General features: G+C 38.6%; 1 protein-coding gene across 1 annotated transcript in view; it reads right to left on the bottom strand.

Moving 5' to 3' along the window:
* Window positions 1-10,004: 10,004 nt before the first annotated feature.
* stx7l (syntaxin 7-like) overlaps window positions 10,005-24,677 on the bottom strand; it is a 43,745-nt gene continuing 29,072 nt past the window's right edge. Inside the window, exons 6-10 of the mRNA XM_073057259.1 lie at window positions 22,584-22,633; window positions 16,550-16,643; window positions 13,011-13,083; window positions 11,662-11,744; window positions 10,005-10,889 (exon numbers count right to left, since the gene is read on the bottom strand). Coding sequence (XP_072913360.1) covers window positions 10,794-10,889; window positions 11,662-11,744; window positions 13,011-13,083; window positions 16,550-16,643; window positions 22,584-22,633 — 396 coding nt within the window. The 3' untranslated portion in view covers window positions 10,005-10,793. The remainder of the gene's footprint in view (window positions 10,890-11,661; window positions 11,745-13,010; window positions 13,084-16,549; window positions 16,644-22,583; window positions 22,634-24,677) is intronic.

The following is a 24,677-nucleotide window of genomic DNA, read 5'->3' as shown; positions in this document are numbered from 1 at the left end:
GATGATGAGAGGCATCGATCGTGTGGACAGTCAAAGACTTTTTTCCAGGGCTGAAATGGCTAACACAAGGGGGCATAGTTTTAAGGTGCTTTGAAGTAGGTACAGAGGGGATGTCAGAGGTAAGTTTATCACACAGAGAGTGGTGGGAGTCTTTTAAGAGATTCTTAGGTAGGTACACAGAACTTACAAAAATAGAGGGCTATACAGTAGGGAAATTGTAGGCAGCTTCTAGAGAAGGTTACATGGTTGACACAACATTGTGGACCAAAGGGCCTGTAATGTGCTGTAGATTTCTATGTTCTATATATTGCATTGTGCTACAGTCAGAAAACAACTAATTTTTCAACATATGTCAGTGACAGTAACTTGATTATGAAATTAGTAAATAAGTAACAATCACATCAATCCATAACCATAAACACAAGAAGGTCTGCAGGTGCTGGAAATACAAAGCAACACATAAAATGCTGGAAGAACTCAACAGGTCAGGCAGCACCTATGGAAGATAATAAACAGTCAATGTTTTGGGCTGAGACCCTTCTTCAGGACTGAGAAGGAAGGGGAAAGATGCCAAAATAAAAAGGTAGGAGAAAGACACCAAATGTAAAGTGATAGGTGAAGTCAGGTGGGTGGGAAAGGTCAAGAGCTGGAGAAGAAGGAATCTGATAGGAGAGGTGCATGGACCATAGGAGAACGGGAAAGAGGAGGGGACCCAGGGGGAAGTAATAAGCAGAAGAGAAGTAAAGAGCAGAGAAATGAAGATGGTGGGGGGGGGGGGGGGGGGGTTGGATTTGTTTAACAGAAGGAGAAATTGATGTTCATGCTGTCAGGTTGCAAGCTACCGAGATGGAATATAAGACATTGCTCCTCCATCTTGGCACATGAGGAGGCCAGGGATCAACATGTTGGAACGTGAATTGGAATAGGAATTAAAATACTTGGCCACCATGAAGTCCCACTTGTGGCATTCCTTTCTGATTCATTAAATATCTGGCATTATTTGTTCAGCAGCAAGGCAATATTTTCTTGGATAACTCCTGAGAATTCAAGACTTTAAAAATGCAAACCCAAAGGAAATTACAGTGTCACAGTAACATTACAAGTGAACAGACACACACATTTCAGAAGTGAAGTAAGAAAGAATAAAAAATAAGCTACCTTAAAAATAAGATGCACAAGAATCAGAGATTACAGGATTTACATAATTTCCAAGTTCACACTGATAAGATGGTAGTGCAAGAATTACCATAATATTATACAGTTATAGGTGCACATTCACACTGTCTAGATAAGAAGTGATGATAGCATTCCACAGGGTGTTTGTGATAGCAGGGCGTAATAAACCGAGATAAACGGAGGCTAATAAACATGTACATACAAGCTGGATGAACTCAGCAGGTTAGGCAGCATCCGTTGAAACCAGCAGTCAACGTTTTGGGCCGAGACCCTTCATCAGGACTGAAGGAGGAGGGGGCAGGGGCCCTATAAAGAAGGTGGGGGGAGGGTGGGAAGGAGAAGGCTGGTAGATGCCAGGTGAAAAACCAGTAAGAGGAAAGATCAAGGGGTGGGGAGGGGACGCAGGGAGGGGGTAGGCAGGAGAGGTGAAGGAGGAATGTAAGGGGAAAGCACTATGGGTAGTAGAAGGCGGCAAAATCATGAGAGAGGTGAAAGGCAGCTGGAAGAGGAGGCAGAGTGAAAATGAGATGGGGGAAGGGAGAGGGAGGGAATTACCAGAAGTTGGAGAATTCGATGTTCATACCAAGGGGCTGGAGACTACCCAGACGGTATATGAGGTGTTGCTCCTCCAACCTGAGTTTGGCCTCATCATAGCAGTAGAGGAGGCCATGTATGGACATATCCAAATGAGAATGTGAAGGAGAGTTGAACTGGGTGGCAACCGGGAGATCCTGTCTGTTTTGGCGGACAGAGCGGAGGTGCTCGACGGTGCTCGAACACCTCATATACCGTCCGAACCATAATGCCAATTTAAAGCCCCTATCCTCGTCAGTCATCTGTAATCTCAAAAACAAATTGATCTCCTTTACACAAAGCCATGTTAACTCTCCCTAAGAAGTCTATTGCTTTCCAGAAACGAGTAGCTTCTATCCCAAATATTCTCCTCCATTAATTTCTTTACCACTGATCTAAGGATCACTGGCCCATAATTTTCTGGTTTGTCCCTATTCCTCTGAAACAAGTGAACAAAATTGAGCTATTCTCCAGTTTCCTATGTAACACCCTGGGAAAGGTTTCACTGCTAATGTAATGGTTGTTACAGTAGCAGTGTTTGGGTTATGACTAGAGATAATGGGGGCTTTGGAATGTTCTGCCATTCAATGAAGGGATTGATTTTTTTCTTGGTCATAATACAATCCAATTCACCTTGCATTTGAGAAGGAGAAGCTAAAGACAAATATATCAGCATTACAGTAGAGTAAGGGAAATTACAGAGGAGATGACCAGAATTGATTGAAAAGGAACACTGGTAGGGATGACAGCAAAGCAACAATGGCTGGAATTTCTGGGAGCAATTCAGAAGGCGCAGTATAGCTATATCCCAAAGAAGAAGCATTCTAAAGGCAGGGTGATGTAACCATGGCTGACAAGAGAAGTCAAAGTAAACATAAAAGCCCAAGTGAGCACACATAATAGAACTAAAATTGGTGGGAAGTTAGGGATTTGGGAAGATTTTAAATACCAACAGAAGGCAACTAAAAAAAGTCATAAAAAAAGGAAAAGGTAGTATACAAAGGTAAGCTAACGAACAAATACTAAAGAGGATACCAAAAGTTTCTTCAGATATATAAAGTGTGAAAGAGAGGCTCGAGTAGACATCAAACTGCTGGAAAATGATGCTAGAGAGGAGGTAATGGAGGACAAGGAAATAGCGAATGAACTGATTAAGTATTTTGAATCAGTTTTTACTGTGGAAGATACTAGCAGTAGTTCAAAGGTGTCAGGGCACAGAACTCTGTGAAGGTTGCCATCACTAGGGAGGAAGTCCTTAGGAAACTGAAAGATCTGAAAGTCACCTGGACCAGATGGCATACAACCCCAAGCTGAAGAGATTACGGAGGGACTTATAATGATTTTTCAAGAATCAATGGATTCTTGGCATGGCTCTGAAGGACTGGAAAATTACAAATGTCATTCCGCTCTTCAAGAAGGGAAAGAGGCAGAAACTCAGGCAATAGGCAGGAGGAGTGCATACCAGATCAGAAGAAGTCAGGAGAAAAAATAAAAGGAGCACACTTGAGCAAGGCCAGTCTTTTTGGACTGTGGAGGCACAGGAAGTGTCAGTGTCAGAGGCCAAATGTCAGCTGAAAATAAAAGGACGGTAGTTTCAAGTGGAGCGGCCATTGTTTAAGTGTGCCAGTGATAGGGTGTGAAGGCTTTGGCTTAAGTCTTTGGCGTGAACAGGCAGAGGGACAGTTAAGAAGAGGCAAGCCTTTTTCTTTTTTGGTATAATCGGGATGGAATGCTCCTCCTGTCAGATGTGGGAATTCTGGATGCCTGACGGTTTCCTTGATGACTACATCTGCGGGAAGTGCACCCAAATGACCCGGTCAAGGAGTTGGAGCTGGTGTTGGAGGTACTCAGGATCATTAGGGAGGCTGAAGATATTAGAACTGAGACTTTTGAAACGGTGCTCACACTCAGAGTACAGGCTTTGGACAGTAGATGGGCGACTACTAGGAGGAGTAATGGGATTAAGAAGTTAGTGGAGGATTCCCTGTGCCCATTCCCCTCAGCAACAAGTATACCTTTTTGGATACTGCTCAGGGGGATGACCCATCGGATCATGACGCAGCTGCCAGGTTGGTGGCACTGTGACTGGCTCTAAGCCTCAAGAGGGAAGGATAGAGTCAGGCTGTGCAGTAGTTATAGAGAACTCAATAGTTAGGGAGACAGAAAGGAGATTCTGTGGCCGCAAGAGACACCAGGATGATGTGTTGCCTCCTGGATGCTAGAATCCATGATGTGCTGAAACTGGAGAGGGCTCAAAGGAGTTTCATGAAAATGACTCCAGGGTTGAAAGGTTTCTTCATAAGAAGAGTTTCTGATGGATCACTAGAATTCAGACGAAAAGGGGTGACTGCGTTGAAACATATTGAATAGCGAAAGTCCTTGATAGTGTAGATGTGGAGAGGATGTTTCCGATGGTGGGAGAGTCTAAGACCAGAGGACGCAGCTTCAGAATAGAGGAGCATCCTTTTATAATGGAAAAGAGGAGGAATTTCTTTAGTCAAAGAATCTGTGTAATTCTTTGCCACAGGCAGCTGTGAAGGCCATCTTTATGTATGTATATCAAGGCAGAGTTTGACAGATTCTTGATTGATTAGGGCATGAAGTGATACAGAGAGAAGGCAGGAGATGAGGGCTGAGAGGAAAATTGGATGAGCCATAACGAAATGGTGGAAAAAACTTGATGGGCCCAATGTCCTAATTCTGCTTCTATATCTGATGGTATTCAGAACTATCTGAAAAATTACTGTTCCCAAAATTCTCTCGCTGAAGCTCTCATTACCTGTCCATGCACATTCCCCAACATATGTCTAGTATGGGTCATCCTCTGGTTGGATTATCAAGAATTCCTCATGGATGTACCTACCAATTCTACCCTATCTAAGCCTATGGTATTAAAGAGCACGCAAATCAAAATTGGGGAAACACCCACTACAACTGCTCTGTTGTGCTATAAATACAAGTGATTCTGCAAAAGCTGGAACTCTTGTGCAACACATGCAAGATGCCAGAGGAACTCAGCACCAGTCAAGGGGAAGAAGCAGTTAATATTTTGCATTGAGACCTTTTATCAAGGTTTCTTTTAAACATTTCAATGAATCAGAATGAGAATGAGAATCAGAATCAGGCATGCGATGTGAATTTGTTAACCTAGCAGCAGCAGTTCAATGCAACTCATAATCTAGCAGACAGAAAAAAATCACAATAAATAAAACATAATAATAATAAACAAGTAAATCAATTATGTACATTGAATATATATTTGTTGACATGCCAAATCTCTTCAAACTCCTAATAAAGTATAGCCACTGTCTTGCTTTCTTTATAACTACATTGATATGTTGAGACCAGGTTAGATCCTCAGAGATCTTGACACCCAGGAACTTGAAGCTGCTCACTCTCTCCACTTCTGATCCCTCTACGAGGATTGGTACATGTTTCTTCGTCTTACCCTTCCTGAAGTCCACAATCAACTCTTTCATCTTACTGATGTTGAGTGCCAGGTTGTTGTTGCAGCATCATTTCACTAGTTAGCATATCTCACTCCTGTACACCATCTGAAATTCTACCAACAATGGTTGTATCATCAACAAATTTATAGGTGGTACTTGAGCTATGCCTAGCCACACAGACGTGTGTATGTAGAGAGTAGAGCAGTGGGCTGTGTACAAACCCCTAAGGTGTGCCAGTGTTGATCGTCAACAAGGGGGATATGTTATCATCAATCCGCACAGACTGTGGTCTTCCGGTTAGGAAATCCAAGATCCAATTGCAGAGGCCCAGGTTCTGCAACTTATTTCTTTCTCTACATCATACATCTGCTGCCGAAGTCCATTCCATAGCCAACTCCTGACTGTCTGCATATCTGTTCCTCTATCTCCGGCTGGCTAATGGGAGGGCTACAGTATAACCTGAATATATTGATTCTATCTTCCTTGTTCTCAAGCGTTTCAACTGCTATCACAAACTTTAATTTCCTGGGAAAAATGAAATGCAAAGTCGAAGACAAACTACCCTAATCCCAACCCTAATTCTAACTCTGACTTACCTATTTAAAGCTGAGATCAGGACTTCCAAAGGCAAGAAACAAAATAGTATCTTACTATCACAGGATCTCACATACTTAAAAGTACTGTCACCATTACATATGTAAAACCAGCTGTAAGAGTGAATTAATGGTCAGTTCTCCTGTCTGAGGTGTTAAAAACACATAATGCATCCATTTGTGCTACAATGACATATTTCATTAAAATGAAAACAAAATAACATGACATATTTCTTTCTCTATCTCGTTCATCTGGTGCCAAAGTCTATTCCATAGCCACCTCCTGACAATCATTCCAATGTTCTCCAATGAGTCTATTTTTCATCTTGTGTAGCTTAACATCACAACAAGTGCATGTTATCCATATATCCTGCACAGGGTTCCACTCATCCATTATCTTTGTTGATCCATACTATATATATTTTTTAATGAACATTTGCAATTTTACATTCTCATTCTCTAATCAGTAATGCACAGCTTCAGTGTTCCTCCAGTTCTGGCCATTGAAACTACTTGCTCCTTTTGCCTTCCTCTGTTGGTCCTCATTTAGGCCCTGCACATCTCATTCTCTTCTGATTTTGGAATTTTCTTAAAACTCTGATTAAGCTTTGCCATCCATCCTTGCACCTCTTTTAGCCCTGAGTCTAATTTTAGCAGAGAGTTATAAACCTAGTTAGGTCCGTCATGAACACCAGCCTTCGTTGTACGCAGGACATCTTCAAGGAACAGTGCCTCAAAAAGGTGGCATTCATTATTAAGAACTCCCATTCTTCTCGCAAAGGAGTTACAGAAGCCTGAAAGCACACATTCAACAATTCAGGAACAGCTTCTTCCCCTCTACCATCCAATTTCTGCATGGACATTGAAACTATGAACACTACCTGACTACTTTTTAAATGTCTATTCTTGCTGTAATTTAACTATTTAATATATAGTTACTTCAATTCAATTTTCTTCTCTGCTATGTATTGCATTGTACTGCTGCCACAAGGTCAACAAATTTCATGATATACACCGGTGATATTAAACCCTATTCTAATTCTGATGTTTATACTGTGCGTCAAAGGAAGACATCAATACAACCTAATTATTGTATTTTTGCGATCTGTGCAAACTAACATTTTAATGACACCAAAAGTAGACAACTGCTCAGTGAGCTTCAGCTATTCTGCAAAAGCATCAAAAATTAAAGCCCTTAGATGTTTTGTTCTGACCTGAGGAACCCTGTGGGCAAGAACAGTATAACAGCATTTTTATTGGCTTATTCTATTTTTAAGATGGGGGCTGGCTGTGTTTCCTCAATGACTCAGAACAATTAAAGGTGTATCTTTTAACACCTCCAGTGTTTTCCCTCAGAAAATTAACTTTGTCCCATTAGGTCGTTCATGCTCAGAAAGACATTTGCATTTTACCTAATAACTTGAGATGAATTCAAACACACAGAATTATGAACTTCACTCAACAACTTCAGAAATACATAATTACCAAAACAATTTCTTCACAACCAGTATTTTAAAATATTTTTATATTACATTGAAAGATGGAAAGTCTAAATGTATGTTTTTATGAATTTATTTCAATTCATTACATATACAAGCTTTACTATTAGAGTGAAATATGGCCTCACAATGGAAAACCAAAGTCTGGGTATTTATCACCATTTATCAAAGAGTGATCAATTAAAACCCTAATCACTACTATTTACCCAAAATACTATGATCATTTTGAGTTTTGTTCTAAATTGTTTTCTTGTAAAAATCGTATGTAATTTGCATTTTCCTTGTGAAAGTTGCTTATACAATGCTGTGTGCCTGTGTTGCTTTGCAGGTCTTTTATTGCACCTCTGCATACACGTACTTGCGCATATGACAGTAAACTTGAGTTGAAAAATAAAGATTAATTTATACAGATAAAAAGTTAACAATTTATATTTTGGTTAGAATTTAATAAACAATTCTGTCATAGATTCTACTAATCATAGCTATAATCTTTCCATGTAATATTTTACAGCCTACTGTACATCAAAATGCTTAATTAGCTTTTAACTCATCATTACATTGATGAGATATTGTGCCCAGTTATCAATCTGCGCTTTCTCTGCAGAGAATTGCATTTACCATGCAAGGTGATCAGAAATCATTCCATTTATCCCTCCAAATATAGTCTTTAATCAGAGCAAAATTTGAGTTCCATTTAATACTAGGGAGATAAGAGTTTCATCTATTATTACAAGTCAATGACAGATGCTTTTAGGCTTGCTTTGAAAATGACCAAATATTATCAAATGTCCAGATGAACCTTTGCAATTGGCAAAACTGAAAACTTACTTTCTCAATATTGAAAATCTAAAGATATGAAATCTTTTGTTCATTTCCCTTTAATAACCTTTTACACCATCAAAAACTGCCTTCTGGGGTAGAGATTTGAACTGTCTCCCTGCTTTGGTTGATGGCAACCTATATTTTCTTAGTGATTCTTTATGAGAAGATAGTTTAAACAATGATGATGAAAAAATTCTGCATATTCCCTGCATTATTTTACTTAAGGTATAGTAACTAAATATTCATTAGGGTAGCAATCTCACATTTGCGATAGACAAATACTTTCAATAATTTAAAATCTGATCTATCACTTAAAAAGGTGTATTTAAAAATATCTGAATGCAGTCTCAATAATGTAACAAAGTTTACAGATACTGAAAACTTATGGTGTTACGCTGGCTTTGCACCAGAAAACCTATACACTTAGAATATGATTTTTGTAAATGGACAAAACTTCAAGAAACTGTATGGGGTGGATGTTCATTGCTTCAAGACTGCTGGCTATCTGCTCTTGGGCCAAGGATTTCATGCTCTCTCTGGTAAAAGTCAAAGCAGTTCAAAAGAGTCGATAGCTAGGGCACTGCACGTGCACTTGCACCTGTTGTCATACACATTAGAGCTCACTGATGTGAAGCTACTGAATGCTCGTGAATGCTGAAGCATCAGCGCACTTACCAAAAGTTGGAAAGAAAAATTACTTTCACTTTGCTATTCAAGGAGTAAATCAAAACATATAACAATTTAAAAACAACACGAGTGAATCTGCAGATGCTGGAAATAAATAAAAAACACAAAATGCTGGCAGAACTCAGCAGGCCAGACAGCATCTATGGGAGGAGCCTGACGTTTCGGCCTGAAACGTCGTCACTACCTCCTCCCATAGATGCTGTCTGGCCTGCTGAGTTCTGCCAGCATTTTGTGTTTTTTAACAATTTAAAAAATTCACTCATCTTTCTTGCAGTGATTCATTTGAATAGGATTGCTGTACTTGAGTTTGTTTCGATCTCACGTAGACTCAATGGGCAGACTGTACAGCCGAGCAAATGGAAGCTTGTGTCATCAGCTTGATGGGGTTTAAACCCAAGACAGAGATGAACACCAGTGGGAAAACTTAATTCTGGTATGCATAACACATACAATGCTGGAGGAACTCAACAGGTTAGGTTAAATCTATCATTCTGGATTTCCAAAATCGTACTGACTATCCAACGACTTACGGTTATTGACTAGCTTGTACTTGAGAGGATCTCATTCAATTTTATACCCACAGGTTATTGCAGAAGGTTATCCAGCTTGATACTCATCGCTTCACATTACTGGAAAATAAGAGCTGGCAGAACAATTATTGATCAACATCAAATTAGTTCATGGGAAACCTTTTTAAACAAATGCAGTTCATCTGGTGAAGATAATCTTAAAAACACTGTGGACTGTGTATGGAGTTGAGGGTTTAAAAACATACTGCTCCTTTAACATTGATGGAACAATAGAATATTTCCAAGATAGTGTGTGTGACATGGAGAAAACATAAAAGTAGTGGCATTCCATGCACTGCTCCCTTGTCCTACTTGTGATTGGCGTTTCAAGTCCAGAGGTCTGCTAAAGGCCTTGACAAATCATTGAGGTTAATTTTATAAATCATTCAAATTGCAGCCATATATCTACAGAAGTGAGTGTAAATGTATTGGTCAGAAAATGAAGTCTCAATTACTTAGGCATTGAGCACCAAGTGTCAATAGAGATGCACGCAACAAGGCAAATGCACAGCAGTTCATTGATTATTCAAATTAGTGTATTTGTACAGATTTGAAAGATCACATAATTCTTTCGTGACTTCAATATTCTTCAATTGCCACCTTGTATAAAGTTGTTTAACAGCAGCAGGAACACAATTATATAGAAAAAGTTTATTTAAGCAGCATTTAGATTGTTATACCAGTCTAATTTTAAATCCAAATTTGCAAAACTATGTGGACACATAGAAGTTACATCATCTTGAGTGTATTAAAATGTTTAATACATCCCTTGGAATACAAATATAGTCCATTCTGTATTGTTCATTAAGATAACACAATACAAAGGAGTGTAATCTGGTACAAAGTCAGACTGGTTCTATTCAGTGCAAATATTGCAAAAACAGGATAATGGCAAGTTAACTTTCAGTAAGAAATCAGTAGATACGCAGTTGATGAAAACCAGATGCATTATTACTTCATTTAATAACTCATTTGGACAGCCACAAAATCAAGGCTGTCAATAAGCATTAAAGTGGCATTACTCAAACGGAAAATTGAAGAGTCCATTCGGCACTGGTCCAGGTACACTTATGCCTAATGGAATGCCTTTTGCACATTAATAAGGTCAAACTAAAATAAATTTACAATTATCAGCAGATCCTAGCAGTTAATTTAGTTAAGTTATGGCAATGTGGCAGATAAAAGATTCCACACAATGTTTGGCCTGAGCATTAAAGAAATAAAACATTCGATATTATTTAAATAATGGCATCTAAATTAATGAAGCATGGCAGTTTCAATTACAAAATAGATCTGATTACATTGCTAGAAAGCACACTTCAATTTCTAAATGTATTTGAATAAAGTATTTGCCGTCCGTAAATAAAATCCGATGTTTAATGCTAACCAGAATTTGAGTGCAATGTTATGGTTGATCTTCCGACTTCATTTTGATACTGATACCCAGATAATGAGTCCCACCACCAAACCAAGGATTAGCAATACGATGATTAAGATGCATATTTTCTTTCGAGATTTGCGCTATGGGAAATAAACAAAAAGGTTAATTTCTAATGACATTGAAAGCAATAAAACAAAGGGTTCATGTAGAAATTAAAGCTTGTAACAGAGTACCTAATATAGTGGCACGCATAGTCAAGTGACAGGCTAACCAGAATCAGAAGGTATTTAGAGCTGGGGCATTGACATTTTAATAATTTATATACACGACTTGGATGAAGGGACCAAGGTTACTAAATTTGCTGTTACTCTGGGTTAAAAATCAAGCTCTTAAGAGTACATACATATACTAAAGGAATATAAATGGGTTAAGTGAGGGGGAAAAGTTTTGCTAATGTCTTAAGGGAAAAAGTTGAGCTTGTGATCACTGGAATTTGATGAGCGAGACAAGAGTGAAGCATGCAAGGTCCCAAAAGGTCTTGATAGAGTAAATAAGAGAATCAGAAGAAGGGTCATATTTTAAAATGTGAACAATTTAAGGAAGATGAGGAAGCAGTATGTGTTGGGCTAAAAATTAAATCGTTTATGATCTTATTTAGCAACACCTAAAGTGTTCCCTAATTCACAAGTTGTATTACTAAATGAAAACTCATATTCAACAGTAGTGGGCCTTGTGTGCAAGAGAAATAAAGCAGTGTCCATTTAATATAGAGTAATTCAGGCCAGAAGTTCAGCAAAAGAATACTTTGATGTGAATTAGATCTAAAAACAGCAAAAAGCCCAAATTCAAATTCATTCTCAAATGCCTCATGCATCTTGCCATAATCTATATGCAAATCAGAAAAGATCTTACTTGATATTCAGCTGCCCTACTAAGCTGCTGGTTTGCTTGTTGTACGTGTACTTCAGCAGTTTCCACATTGGCTTCTATGCTATCTGCAGAAAAAATATATTCAATCATTAAAACTAAAAATATCAAATTATTCAGAAAAATAACCCACACTAACTTCTCAAATTATCCTGTCATTGCAGTATATTTGATAGCATTTGTTACTCTTCACATTGCAATCACTTGTGAATAAATTCAAGAATCAATAGGAGTGTAGTTATAATGCATTTACAGAAATAGTTGATTGTTAAGTATTAATCAGACATCTTGCTGCCTCTTTACAATCTTGTATTTTACCATTACACACCAAGCACATTCCTTAGGCAAGCAGGTAGGCTTGAAACTTGGGAATGTTTAGGATGTTATATTACTGACAACTGTATTTAAAGCTGTTTTAACTTCATATAGTTGCACCATATAATTGCACTGTAATTAATGGACTTTAATACCAGGTTATAACTTATGGAAAGATCCATCTGAAAATATGTGCCTTTCATGACTTCATTGAATTTTTCAGTTTCCATCCTAATTTTGACTAAGTCACTTTGCTCTTCTTGCATTTTATTTTGAAGACTGTCCTTAATTTATCTTGGTTATTTTAAAGACTTCCTCCTCAAAAACTTTAAAAATCATAAACACTGATATAAACTTTGATCTAAGGCACTATAATGCTCACAAAAATAAAAATCTCGGGCTCAGTTCCTCAGACAGTGCACCAAACCACACCTGCCTCAGCTCTGACCTGAGTTCGTCTTTCACTTCTGTTTTATTTACAGTTATTTGCTTGTCTGGTAACACTTCTCTCAAGCACTTAGCCCCATCAACCTGTCACCTCTACTTGGTTCTACTTTCTATGAGTCAGACTCAGACCTTAACCTCCTTATTCATTCAGGAAATGTAACAGTAAGACCCAAGTTCAACATAAATGCAGCATTTTGACCAACAAGTGAATGGTATGGGGCAACATCAAACAGTAGTCATTATTCTGTATTATTTTAAATTATTTGCCACATACACAGGAAGATGAGAATGCAGTAGTGTTACAATTTGTAAGACACATTTGCTACCAGCTCATCTTACCTTGCCCTAAACTTTAAGCTTCTAAATTTTATACCTGTGCTTACTTAAAATAGGTAAATATTCACTCACATACAAGTTAGGAAAATATGATGTTTGGAAATTGTTTTTTAAACATAGTTTTTCACTCAAAGTTTTAAAAAATTGCATTTAATTAACAGTCAACATAAATCCATATAAAACAGAACCCAAGGCTGCACAATTGAGACAATTTATTGGAATACCAGACTGCTTACCAACTAGGTCTCCTTGTTCATGAATCATCATTCCCAAGTCTTTGAATATTTCATTAATATCCAAGATATCAGACTAAAAAGAATAGAATTGGTAAATGTTTGTCAGCATTTTTAAAATTGAGAAGTGTTTCAGTTATTTCTTCCATCAATGAGAATTCTATAAATGTCTACATCTAACTTTACAAAACCTTGGTTAAGCCCTAGAAGAAAGATGTGATTGCACTGAACAGCATAGAGAAGATTCACCAGGACGTTGCCTTGGATTGGACAAGCTTAGTTCGACAGAGAGACTAGGAAAGAGGGCGAGAAATAACCCGAGTATGTTAACGAGAAGCTAGATAGGGGAGCAAATTAAAATCTTTTTCCCATGATAGGGTATCAAACTAAAGGAAGAAGTTTAAAAGGAGATCTGAACGATGAGTATTTCTTTAAAAAAATAGATTGATATCTGGGTCATACTGCCAGAGGTCCTGATGGAATCCAATAAATTACTATGTTTAAGAAGCATCTAGACAGTCATTCAAACAGGCAAGTTATAGAACGGTAGTCATAATGTGAGCAAATGGGATTTATATGGATGGCCAGAATGTTAGTGGGTCAAATGTGTTGTGTGCTATACAACTATAACTCCAAGTATTTGAAACAAGTATAAGAGTGTTTCAACTGAAGCAAGAAATCTAGAAAGTAGAACGAAATAAGCATCCATCTTTTCACTTATCCAACAGGTGCAAGGTTCTTACAGATGGTATAGACAAGAACAAAGTCTTCAATCTGTAAAATGACTACAGCAACATGATTAAAAGCCATACAAACTGGTGAATTAGAAAAAAAAATGTAGTAAAAGAGTACACCTCTTGAGATATCATTCACTGTAGCCCCAAGCTTTAAGGCTGTGATGCCTGTCTGATGTCTGGATTAAAGGATCTCGTCAGACCTAAAGAGAAACTTGTGAGTGAGGCGATAGATTTTGATTCAATGATTCATACTGGAGTAAGAAAGAAGGTTTAACTAAAACGACTTGAGCAAGTAGGCTCTAAATTAAAACGTAGAACCACAGGTAAAAATCAATGAATTACTATACAGTCTATTTGCAAACTGGCATGGTGTCAACTAGATCAGAGTTGAATGTGTGGTTCTGGAACAGTAAAAGAAGTGAAATTAAACTTTTGTGGCAATAGCACCAGTACTGTGGGAAAAAGAATTTGTTGTGTTCTTTGAAAGTGGGTGTCAGTTAATTCAGCTGGGACAAGCATCTTGGTAGATCGAATAATTTGGGCTGTAAACAGGATTAAAGCTAAATAGCGAAAGGTTAGGGGTGTGGGGGCATATAGAAAGTTAAAGGATATGGCAACAGTTCAGGATAGTTCTGTGCATAATGAAAAGTCAATTTGGCAAGAATAGACAGCATTGAAATAATAAAACAGTGCAAAAGTAAAAAGCATGAAAAATAGTAAAAAGGAAAAATTAAAATTGATCTGAAAGCACATAACATGAACAACGTAACAGGTGAATTGATAGCATAAACAGAAATCAATGGGTATGACATGGTAGCCATTGAACAGATATAATGATTACAAGGCAATCTAACCAAGGAACTGAATGTTGTTGCAGGCTTCTTGATATTTCAAAAAGAAACTCAAAGGGGAAGTGGGGCAGCACTATAATAATCAATGAAATCAGTACAACTGTGCGATAGCTCTGGAGATCAAGATGGAGAATCAGTTTCAAAAGGGAAAAGAAATAGCAAGTAAAGAAAGTCACAGTTGGAAGTCATCTACAGGGTAGGGTATTAAAGAAGAAATAACTAACAGGCATGGTATTACAGTAATAACTGGTATCCTTATTTTAGTAGGCATGTGGAAAAATGGCCAGAGTGTACAGGATATAGAAATTAAAAGGCAAAGCACTGTTTAAAGTAATAGGAGACATTACATAATAAATCTGTTCATAATACTCAAATACACACTCCAAAAAACTGGAGACTTTGCAAGGAAGTTGATCTTCAAGTGGTGAACTAAAAAAGTTGCAGATGATATCAAATTCAACAGAAGGGAACAGGAAGGCATACAGTGTTACCATGATTTGAGCTAGGCCCAACCATGGAAAAATTTTTGAAATCAAAGGATGACAAAAATAATGAGAGAAACAGTCTTAAGGTAAAATAGCAATAAATATGAGTACAAGCATTTGAAAAAAAAAGGAAAAAAGTAACCAGTGGTCCTTCAGAAGATTGGGGAATTAATGAAAGGAAATAAAATGGCTGACACTTTGTAGAAATATTTTCTGTTTATGTGATACAATAGAGTGAAGGTGTCCCATTAATAATAGAAAACCCAGAAGCATTAAGGATGGAAAGATTACAGGTGGCCTGTTTTTTGAACGTTCGCTTTACAACAGCTCGCTGTTACGAAAGACTTACATTAGTACCTGATTTCGCTAACCAAAGAGGATTTTCGCTTTTACGAAAAAAAGACGCCCGCTTTATATGTGTTTTTACCCCAAGAAAGACTGCCATGACTGTAAAGCCTTGTGTGGGCAGTTGTGTGCGCATGCGTGTACGTACGCATGTGTGTATGTGCTGATTTTTTTTCCAAATCTATTTTGGCTCGCTGTCTTCCCGATTTTGATAAGTGAAACTACACCATACATACAATATTTCTACTTTATATAGGGTGTATATTTATCATATCATTCCTGCTTTTATTATATGTTCGTGTTATTTGGTAAGATTTGGTAGGTTATTTTTTGGGTCTGGAAACGCTCAAAAATTTTTGCCTTATATATTAACGGTAATTGCTTCTTTGCTTTATGACATTTTGGCTTACAAACGGTTTCACAGGAACAGTCTACCTTTGGATAGTGGGGAAACCTGTATAGGCAAACTCATGAAAATGAAAGCTGACAAGTGCCCTGGAACTGATAGCCCACAGTACATTCTAGAAATGTGTATTTGCTTTGATTTCCTAGAATTCCTCTATGTAGAAAATAGTGTTGAACTAACTGATGTTTAGTTACCTGCTTATAGTTCTTATAAATTGCAGTGGAACATCGTACCTGAAGGTAACTAATATCAATAATAACTGTTTTATAGTAGGGCAGCTTAACTACTTTTACTCAAATCGGTGGTACCTTTAAACAGCAGGCAAAACAACATTTCCAACCCTGCTCCAATTGCAGCTGGCATTTATGATTTCTTTAGTAATGGATATGGAAATTCAATGTATCAAAAAGTCAGAGATTACTCTCTCAATGAAGTTCAATGCATATGGAATAACTAATTACAGTTTTTTGATCCACAGGTCACCAAATCACTAATAATGAATCTGAACAAGTGCATGAATGTTGTAGTATTAGTATACAATAAAATTTGTATACTTGGTTTCAATGTTCTATAGGAATATCACACAATTCTCAGCATCAAAATATAACACTCCAAAGGGAGAATTACATACCAAATCCTCAAGAATGACAATTCATTAAAGATACATAAAATATTAGACATTTTATCAAGTAATATTCAATATACTGTGAAAACCTACCTCCAATTGCTTAATAGCATTCTCTCTTTCTTTAATGAGCTCCAGGTCTTCTTCTGTAATCCCATCTTCCACTTGATCTTGAAACTGATTCGGACTATATGAAATGAAATTGAAACCCAGTATTAATAAATCAGCGATTTATTCCGCATTCTACCCTAGCACAGACATTAACACTTTTCCTCATTTCCCATCCTTCATTGCTGTGCGAAGGAAAGCTTGTATTCCCTAACTTCATCCAGCGCTGATACAAGGACATCAGCCTGAAACATTAACTATACTTCCCTCCACAGGTGCTGGCATTTCCATTGTATTGATCTTTTTGTTTTAATCCCTGTTGTATTCCCCAAAACATATTTAGCATCTATGTCAACTGTTCCTCCTTCAGCTACAAAATTATAAAGATTAGCATCTTATTTAAAAACTGATAAAATCAGTCAAATCCCAACAAACATTAAAACTCAAATTTTACAGTCCTTAGCCAAAGTGAGGAATAAATATTAAGTAATTTCTATAGTGGATTTAACATTTGATAATGTTTCTGCTGTTAAATGCAATTCTGGAGTGTCTTGGTGTGGTACAGCAGTTTCGATTGAATAGCCAATTATTTTGAGGAATCCAGCAAGCCAGTCATGAAAAGAAATTAAATTAAAAAGTAAGAATTATAATTTAACCATTTAAAAACTTTTACAAAGTGCAAAGCAAGGAAACAGATATAAACAATTTTTAAAAATAAATTGAAGAACAGAATTTCAATTGATGAAAAAGCAATCCATACAACTTTTCAGCAGGCAGTGAGAGAGTATTAGTTGGCACCCGTCAATCCCAGGGGATCATTGGTTTGCACCTCTGGTGGCCTGTGTCCTCACCAGGGCGGGAAGATTTGAAGAACTGGCTGCTGCCCATGCAGCGGGTTCCCCCTCTCCAAGTCGCTGATGTAGTCCAAGGGAAGGGCAAGCACCGATACAGCTTGGCACCAGTGTCGTCGCAGAAGGTGCCAGAGTGAAGTTGTAAACAACATAAAACTGCCTTAGGGACCCCGGCTCCGGATTTCTTCCTTGGGAATTATTTCCGAAGCCTTTTTCATGGGTGGGCATGGCCGCAAGGCAGCAAAGGTTTAAAATCAGTTTTCCTTCTCCTAGGTGGACTGCTGTCCAAGGCTGACAAGCCCCACCTGCCCGAAAGCATCAATACTTGGAAATTATTAATTTTGGCTTACAATGCCATTAAAACTCAATTAAAATTAATTTTAAAAAATAACTTCATTATATAATTTCATTGCTTTACACAAAAAAAGTTTTAAATATCCAAGATGCATGGGAGATAACTGAACGTCCTCTGAAACTGCCTTGAGGTTGCAGTGCTGGTATTAACTAGTTGACACTACTTTTCCCTTAGTCTCCTCATTCATGTGCCTGTAGGTCTTCCTATCAATGCCTCTTATTGCCATCTCCATCCCCCAAAGCCTAAGGTCACATTCTCCCCAGTACATCTACAATCACGGTAAGATCTGTAATCTGGCTCTGTGTAATGTGAGCTAGAAATGTAACAATATATATTATGGTGGAGGCGGATACAATAGGGTCTTGTAAGAGACTCCTTGATAGGTAGATGGAGCTTAGAAAAGTAGAGGGCTATGGATAACCCTAGGTAATTTCTAAAATAAGTACAGTTGAAGTCAGAAGTTTACATACACCTTAGCCAAATATATTTAAACTCAGTTTTTCACAATTCCTGACATTTAATCCTAGAAAACATTCCCTGTTTTAGGTCAGTTAGGTTCACTACTTTATTTTAAGAATGGGAAACGTCAGAATAGTACAGAGAATGATTTATTTCCGCTTTTATTTATTTTGTCACTTTCCCAGTGGGTGAGAAGTTTACATACACTTTGTTAGTATTTGGTAGCATTGCCTTCAAATTGTTTAACCTGGGTCAAGCGTTTTGGGTATCCTTCCACAAGCTTCTCACAGTAAGTTGCTGGAATTTTGTTCATTAGTCTAGACAGAACTGGTGTAACTGAGTCAGGTTTGTCGGCCTCCTTGCTCGCATACACTTTTTCAGTTCTGCCCACAAATTTTCTATCGGATTAAGGTCAGAAAATGATGTCAAGTCTAGTTCATCCTTGGGAGCAATTTCCAAATGCCTGAAGGTACCACGTTCATCTGTACAAACAACAGTATGCAAGTATAAACACCACAGGACCATGCAGCTGTCATACCGCTCAGGAAGGAGATGCATTCTGTCTCCTAGAGATGAACGTGCTTTGGCGCAAAAAGTGCAAATTAATCCCAGAACAACGGCAAAGGACCTTGTGAAGTTGCTGAAGGAAACACGTACAGAAGTATCTATATCCACAGTAAAACTAGTCCTATAATTGACATAACCTGAAAGGCTGCTCAGCAAGGAAGAAGCCACTGCTCCAAAACCGCCATAAAAAAGCCAGGCTACAGTTTGCAAGTGCACATGGGGACAAAGATCTTACTTTTTGGAGAAATGTCCTCTAGTCTGATGAAACAAAAATTGAACTGTTTGGCCATAATGACCATCATTATGTCTGGAGGAAAAAGGGTGAGGTTTGCAAGCTGAAAAATACCATCCCAACCGTGAAGCATGGGGGTGGCAACATCATGTTCTGGGGGTGCTTTGCTGCAGGAGGGTCTGGTGCACTTCACAAAACAGATGGCATCATGAGAAAGGAAAATTATGTGGATATATTGAAGCAACATCTCAAGACCTCAGCCAGGAAGTTAAAGCACAGTCACAAATGGGTCTTCCAAATGGACATTGACCCCAAGCATAGCTCCAAAGTTGTGGCAAAATTGCTTAAGGACAACAAAGTCAAAGTATTGGAGTGGCCATCACAAAGCCCTGACCTCAATCCAATAGAAAATTTGTGGGCAGAACTGAAAAAGCGTGTGCAGGCAAGGAGGCCTTCAAACCTGACTCAGTTACACCAGTTCTGTCTGGAGGAATGGAACAAAATTCCAGCAACTTACTGTGAGAAGCTTGTGGAAGGCTACCCAAAATGTTTGACCCAGGTTAAACAATTTAAAGGCAATGCTACCAAATACTAACAAAGTGTATGTAAACTTCTCACCCACTGGGAAAGTGCCGAAATAAATAAAAGCTGAAATAAATCATTCTCTCTACTATTATTCTGACATTTCACCTTCTTAAAATAGTGATCCTAACTGACCTAAGACAGGGAATGTTTTCTAGGATTAAAGGTCAGGATTTGTGAAAAACTGAGTTTAAATATATTTGGCTAAGGTGTATGTAAACTTCTGACTTCAATTATACATGTTCAGCACAGCACTGTGGCCTGAAGGGTCTGTATTGTGCTGAAGGTTTTCTATGTTTCTATTAGATTTAACTGAATGAGTAAACTCCTGAAGTTGCTGTCAGATTTCCACTATAAAGACAACAGGTGATTGCTTCAGTTATACTATTCCATTAAAAATTTCAAGCCTAACTATTGTTAGGGTTAATGTTAGGGTTAATTCGAGACTGCCATTACGGGTCAGGAGTGGCTCACGTAATGAGAGGGAGGGGGGAGCGAAACTGGGGACCCCGCTACACCGAAACTAACAGTGTCACGCGATTCAGTAAACAAAAGAAACAGGTAACTCGTGAGCATATGGCATCGGGCCAATAAGATGGACACAAGTGCCCGATATTACCTAATATGTAGTGGGGGGTTGTGCTGGGGGGAAAAGGGATATAAATAAGAGAAGATTGTAAGGGGAAGTCAGAAAGCGCGCCTTCTCCAGCGACTCCGTCGATTCGCTGTGCCAGTTACGATTCTGCCAATAAAGCCACGTTTTGCTATATTCCGATGTTGGTTGTCTCTCTTCCAAACGAACACAGGGCAGAATTCCAAGCACAACATTTGGTGACCCCGACGTGGGGAGGGAGAGACAACACAGGCTGGCGGGTCCGACAGCAGACAACTTGCGGCCGCAAGCTCGACTAAGGTCAGGAAGTGCCTGTTATATCGAAGACTTCCACTAGATAGTTAAATCACTGAGTTAGATCTTGTCTGCTGACGGATCCTCACCAACCCCAAATTACCCTGGGAGAGACCATTCCCGGTGCAGAATCGTGACTGGTAAGTACTAACTCTTATCTGTTTTTAGGAAGATCCTCCGCCCGTGGAAAAGTCTTCTGAGTGAGGGTACCCGCCGCCCACGATGGGCATAAAAGTCTCAGGAGTGAGAAGAAGAGAAAAGTGTCGCGGTACACCGTAGTACACAGGGATACTGACGGCGCCTACCTTAGACTGGTTGTTAAGAGGAGAAATCTCCCACGCGAAGGTCAGGTTTTGAAAGGCGACCGTCCCACATTTGATCCTCTCTGTGTACTAGGGAGCCATGGAGCACTTCAATTTCGAGTTACCGAAACTCAGACATTTGTGTGTTGAGTAACAGAGTATATGAGAGTTTTTAGAAATATGGTAAAATTGATAACTGTGCGAGTTCAATAATCTAACAGTGAGCAGCCGCAGGGGTCGGACACCATCAAGGTAGGAGTGGAAGTGTTCCTCCGAGGCCCGGGGAAGCTCACCTGGAATGGAAAACGGTGGCATGGTCCATACCCTGTCACCGAGGTCTCCAACAGGGCATTAAAAGGTAAGAAGGGAGGGGGACAATAACTGGCATCATTTTCTACTGGCTAAATAAGACCTCTGGCAAGTGGGGAGCGTTTCTGGGACAGTCGGCTCTAGGACTGTCTATTTCAATTGCTATCTTTATTACGTGTGGTCGTTGTTGCGGGACTATAGATCGAGCCTTGACCGGAAAGGATGGACCTCCACCGGCGTACCTGGCACCCTTGTTCCCGGTGGAAGGGGAGGACACGGCCCTCCCGGAAAGCGGACGCGCTATGGGAGGACACGGACTGAAATGGACCATGGCAAGGGGGGGATTGTGAATTTGTTCTTGAATAAGTTTTCTGAAATGTTGCATGCTATTTGTAAAAATTGCGGATGTTTAGGGAACCCCTACCCATATTTTGTGACCCTAGGTCGGACAAATCAGGAAAAGCAAATAGGGAGGACACGCCAAAGAGTGCCGGGGGACGCTCACCTCCCTGCCTGATCCCGGCAGCCGCGGAAAAGCTTGTAAGGGGTGTGGCCTCTGGGAGGCCAAGGGAGGGAGTGTTAGGGTTAATGTTAGGGTTAATTCGAGACTGCCATTACAGGTCAGGAGTGGCTCACGTAATGAGAGGGAGGGGGGAGCGAAACTGGGGACCCCGCTACACCGAAACTAACAGTGTCACGCGATTCAGTAAACAAAAGAAACAGGTAACTCGTGAGCATATGGCATCGGGCCAATAAGATGGACACAAGTGCCCGATATTACCTAATATGTAGTGGGGGGTTGTGCTGGGGGGAAAAGGGATATAAATAAGAGAAGATTGTAAGGGGAAGTCAGAAAGCGCGCCTTCTCCAGCGACTCCGTCGATTCGCTGTGCCAGTTACGATTCTGCCAATAAAGCCACGTTTTGCTATATTCCGATGTTGGTTGTCTCTCTTCCAAACGAACACAGGGCAGAATTTCAAGCCCAACACTATCAATATAGTCAAAGTTAATGCTCTATATCAACAGGAATGCCAAGTCTGAGTCTTGTTTCAAGGCTCATGTACAAAAATCTACAATGTGTGCCTAATAACTGATCTCAAGCTGTACTGGGTTAAATGGACACCATATTTATAAAGGTGAGCAATCCAAATTGAAATTTAAGCAAAACGTTAAATGTCCATGCATGAAAGGCAAACTATTTCTTTTAATTTCAACAATTTCTGTCAATATACATTAATAACAAAATTTTGCAGCAAAAGACCCCTTACAAATATGTAAAACCTACCATCTTAAGGAGACATTTTTCAGTGCAAAGTAATAAGCTGGTCAAAGCTACTCTCAACTAGTAATACTGCTTTCAACATTGTACAGTTAGTGCTCATCACTTGAATTAAATCAATATGCTTCGATTGATTACTGGAAGAAACTATTGTGCAACTGAACTTAATATTTACCTTTCAAGAGACAGCAGAGCTTCTCCTTTTTGACTTTCAGGCACACCTGTCTGAAAGAGAATTAAAGGTTAATGTATGGGGTGGGGGAGAAGGTAACAAACTTATGCAACAAAATATGCAAACTGCTTCGTACCAAGATATATCTACAGAAAAGTTGTTTCATTTAAATAATCCATCTCTTTCGTGCATCTACGATTTTAATTTATTCTAATTATCCCCAAATCAAAGAAACAAAAACATAAAAAAGTTTTTGTTCCAGATAATGTTTCTAATATGTTTTTTTTTTAAAAGTCGAATGAAATCGAGTGAATAAATAGGCTAAGTGAATGGGCAAAGATCTAACAAATGCAGTATAATATGGGAAAACATGAAATTTTCCATTTTGCAGGATTTTTTTTTAAATGGCGCAAAAACACACAGCTCTAAAATGCAGAGGGACCTGGGTAACTGCAGGACCCATGAATGGGTAATACCAATAAAATATTCCAAAATCCAATGAATGTTATACTTACTCTGAGCAGATTGAACACAAAACCAAGCAGATTATTTTTCAATTGTATATGGGCATTGGCAACAACACACCTGCAGTAATCTCCCTATTTAAGGAAAATTTTCAATTTATTGGAAGCTGTTTAGGGACTATACACTACACAAATAGAGTGGACAGGTAATTTCTGAGGGAAGGGTGGCTGAGCTAGGTTTACATTCACTGGAGTTTAGAAGAATGGCTGAAACCTACAAGATCCTTAAGTATCTTGACAGGGTTGATGTGCAGAGGATGTGTTGTGTAAGAATCTAGAACTAGGGTCATTATTTAAAATTAAAGAATCACCCATTTAAGACAAAGAGAAATGAAAAAAAAAGGTTGTACCTCTTTGGACCTTTTTTCCTTAAAGCAGTGAAATCAATCTTGAATATAAGGCACGGGTGCAGAGGCACTTGATTAGCATGGGGTGGGGGAATTGGTGGGAGGTATCCTTCCCATGGGGAGTCTGAATGTAGAGTTAAGGTTAGAATTAAATTAGTCCTAAATTTTTAATAGCAATGTCTTCTCAAGTGCACCTAGTAATTATATTAATTAGAAGTAGGAAGCCTCAAGTTGTGAAGGACCACTAGCATTGTGGGTGATGCAGTATATAACAATCACTTCCCTTGATTCCCTAACTCATCCTTCTGTATACTGCACCACTCCCATTCAGTGCTATAAAGAACTCGAATTGATTCCAAATCTTATGAAATTCATCATTAACTCAGTGTAAAGTCATCTCTATGTCCGTGACAATTCCTGTTTCTATATGATCCCATCAGTGAGAAAGTTCCCACAATATCTACCTTATCAAACCTAATGGTTTTCAGTTTCAACAGGTATCAAAAAAGGTCAAGTGGTCATTATTTCTGTTTCCAGACCAGTTTCTTCCATGAATTTTGCCAGTTATTTTTCTTATAAATCTACACAACCTCTCAAGAAATGTTTTCTCAGCTTCTATTCCAGCTGGCATGCTTCAATTGTCAGTAACGGGTTCTTGGAAATAACCTGAAACTCACTAACACAAAAGTAAAATACTGCAGGTGGTGCAAATTTTTAATAAAAACAAAAATGCTAAAAAGGGCTTGGCAGATCAGATACATTTGAACTTGAAACACCAGTGGCCTGTTGAACATATCCAATATTTTCTGTTTTTGTTTTAGACGTAAACTATTCGGGTTAGGCCAATCTCCAACATTCTGATAAGTCCTTCTTCAATCAAGTCAGTAGTACATGGACCAAAAGCTCATCTTTTCTCAGTTATCAAATGAGGGTACATATTCTGCTCAGTTTTTCATACATTTTAATCTGGGACTATTAATCTTAGACCATGACAACACAATCACAATTTTACAATTCTACAAATTAGATGTTTCACTTGATACTAGCTGAGGTCAAAGATGGAGAGAGAAGAAACATCTAATACTGACGAGAGTATCATTAATTCAAAGTAAATTTATTATCAAAGTATGTATGTTATCATATGCTAAATTAAGATTAATTTTTGCAGGCACTTGAGAAAAAAAGAAATACAATCAAATTTTACAATAAACTATACATAAAGACCG

Source organism: Hemitrygon akajei, chromosome 9, assembly GCF_048418815.1.
Source record: "Hemitrygon akajei chromosome 9, sHemAka1.3, whole genome shotgun sequence".
NCBI lineage: Eukaryota > Metazoa > Chordata > Chondrichthyes > Myliobatiformes > Dasyatidae > Hemitrygon > Hemitrygon akajei.
The sequence above is the reverse complement of the archived record's forward strand: the minus strand, read 5'-3'. Positions and strand labels throughout refer to the sequence as shown.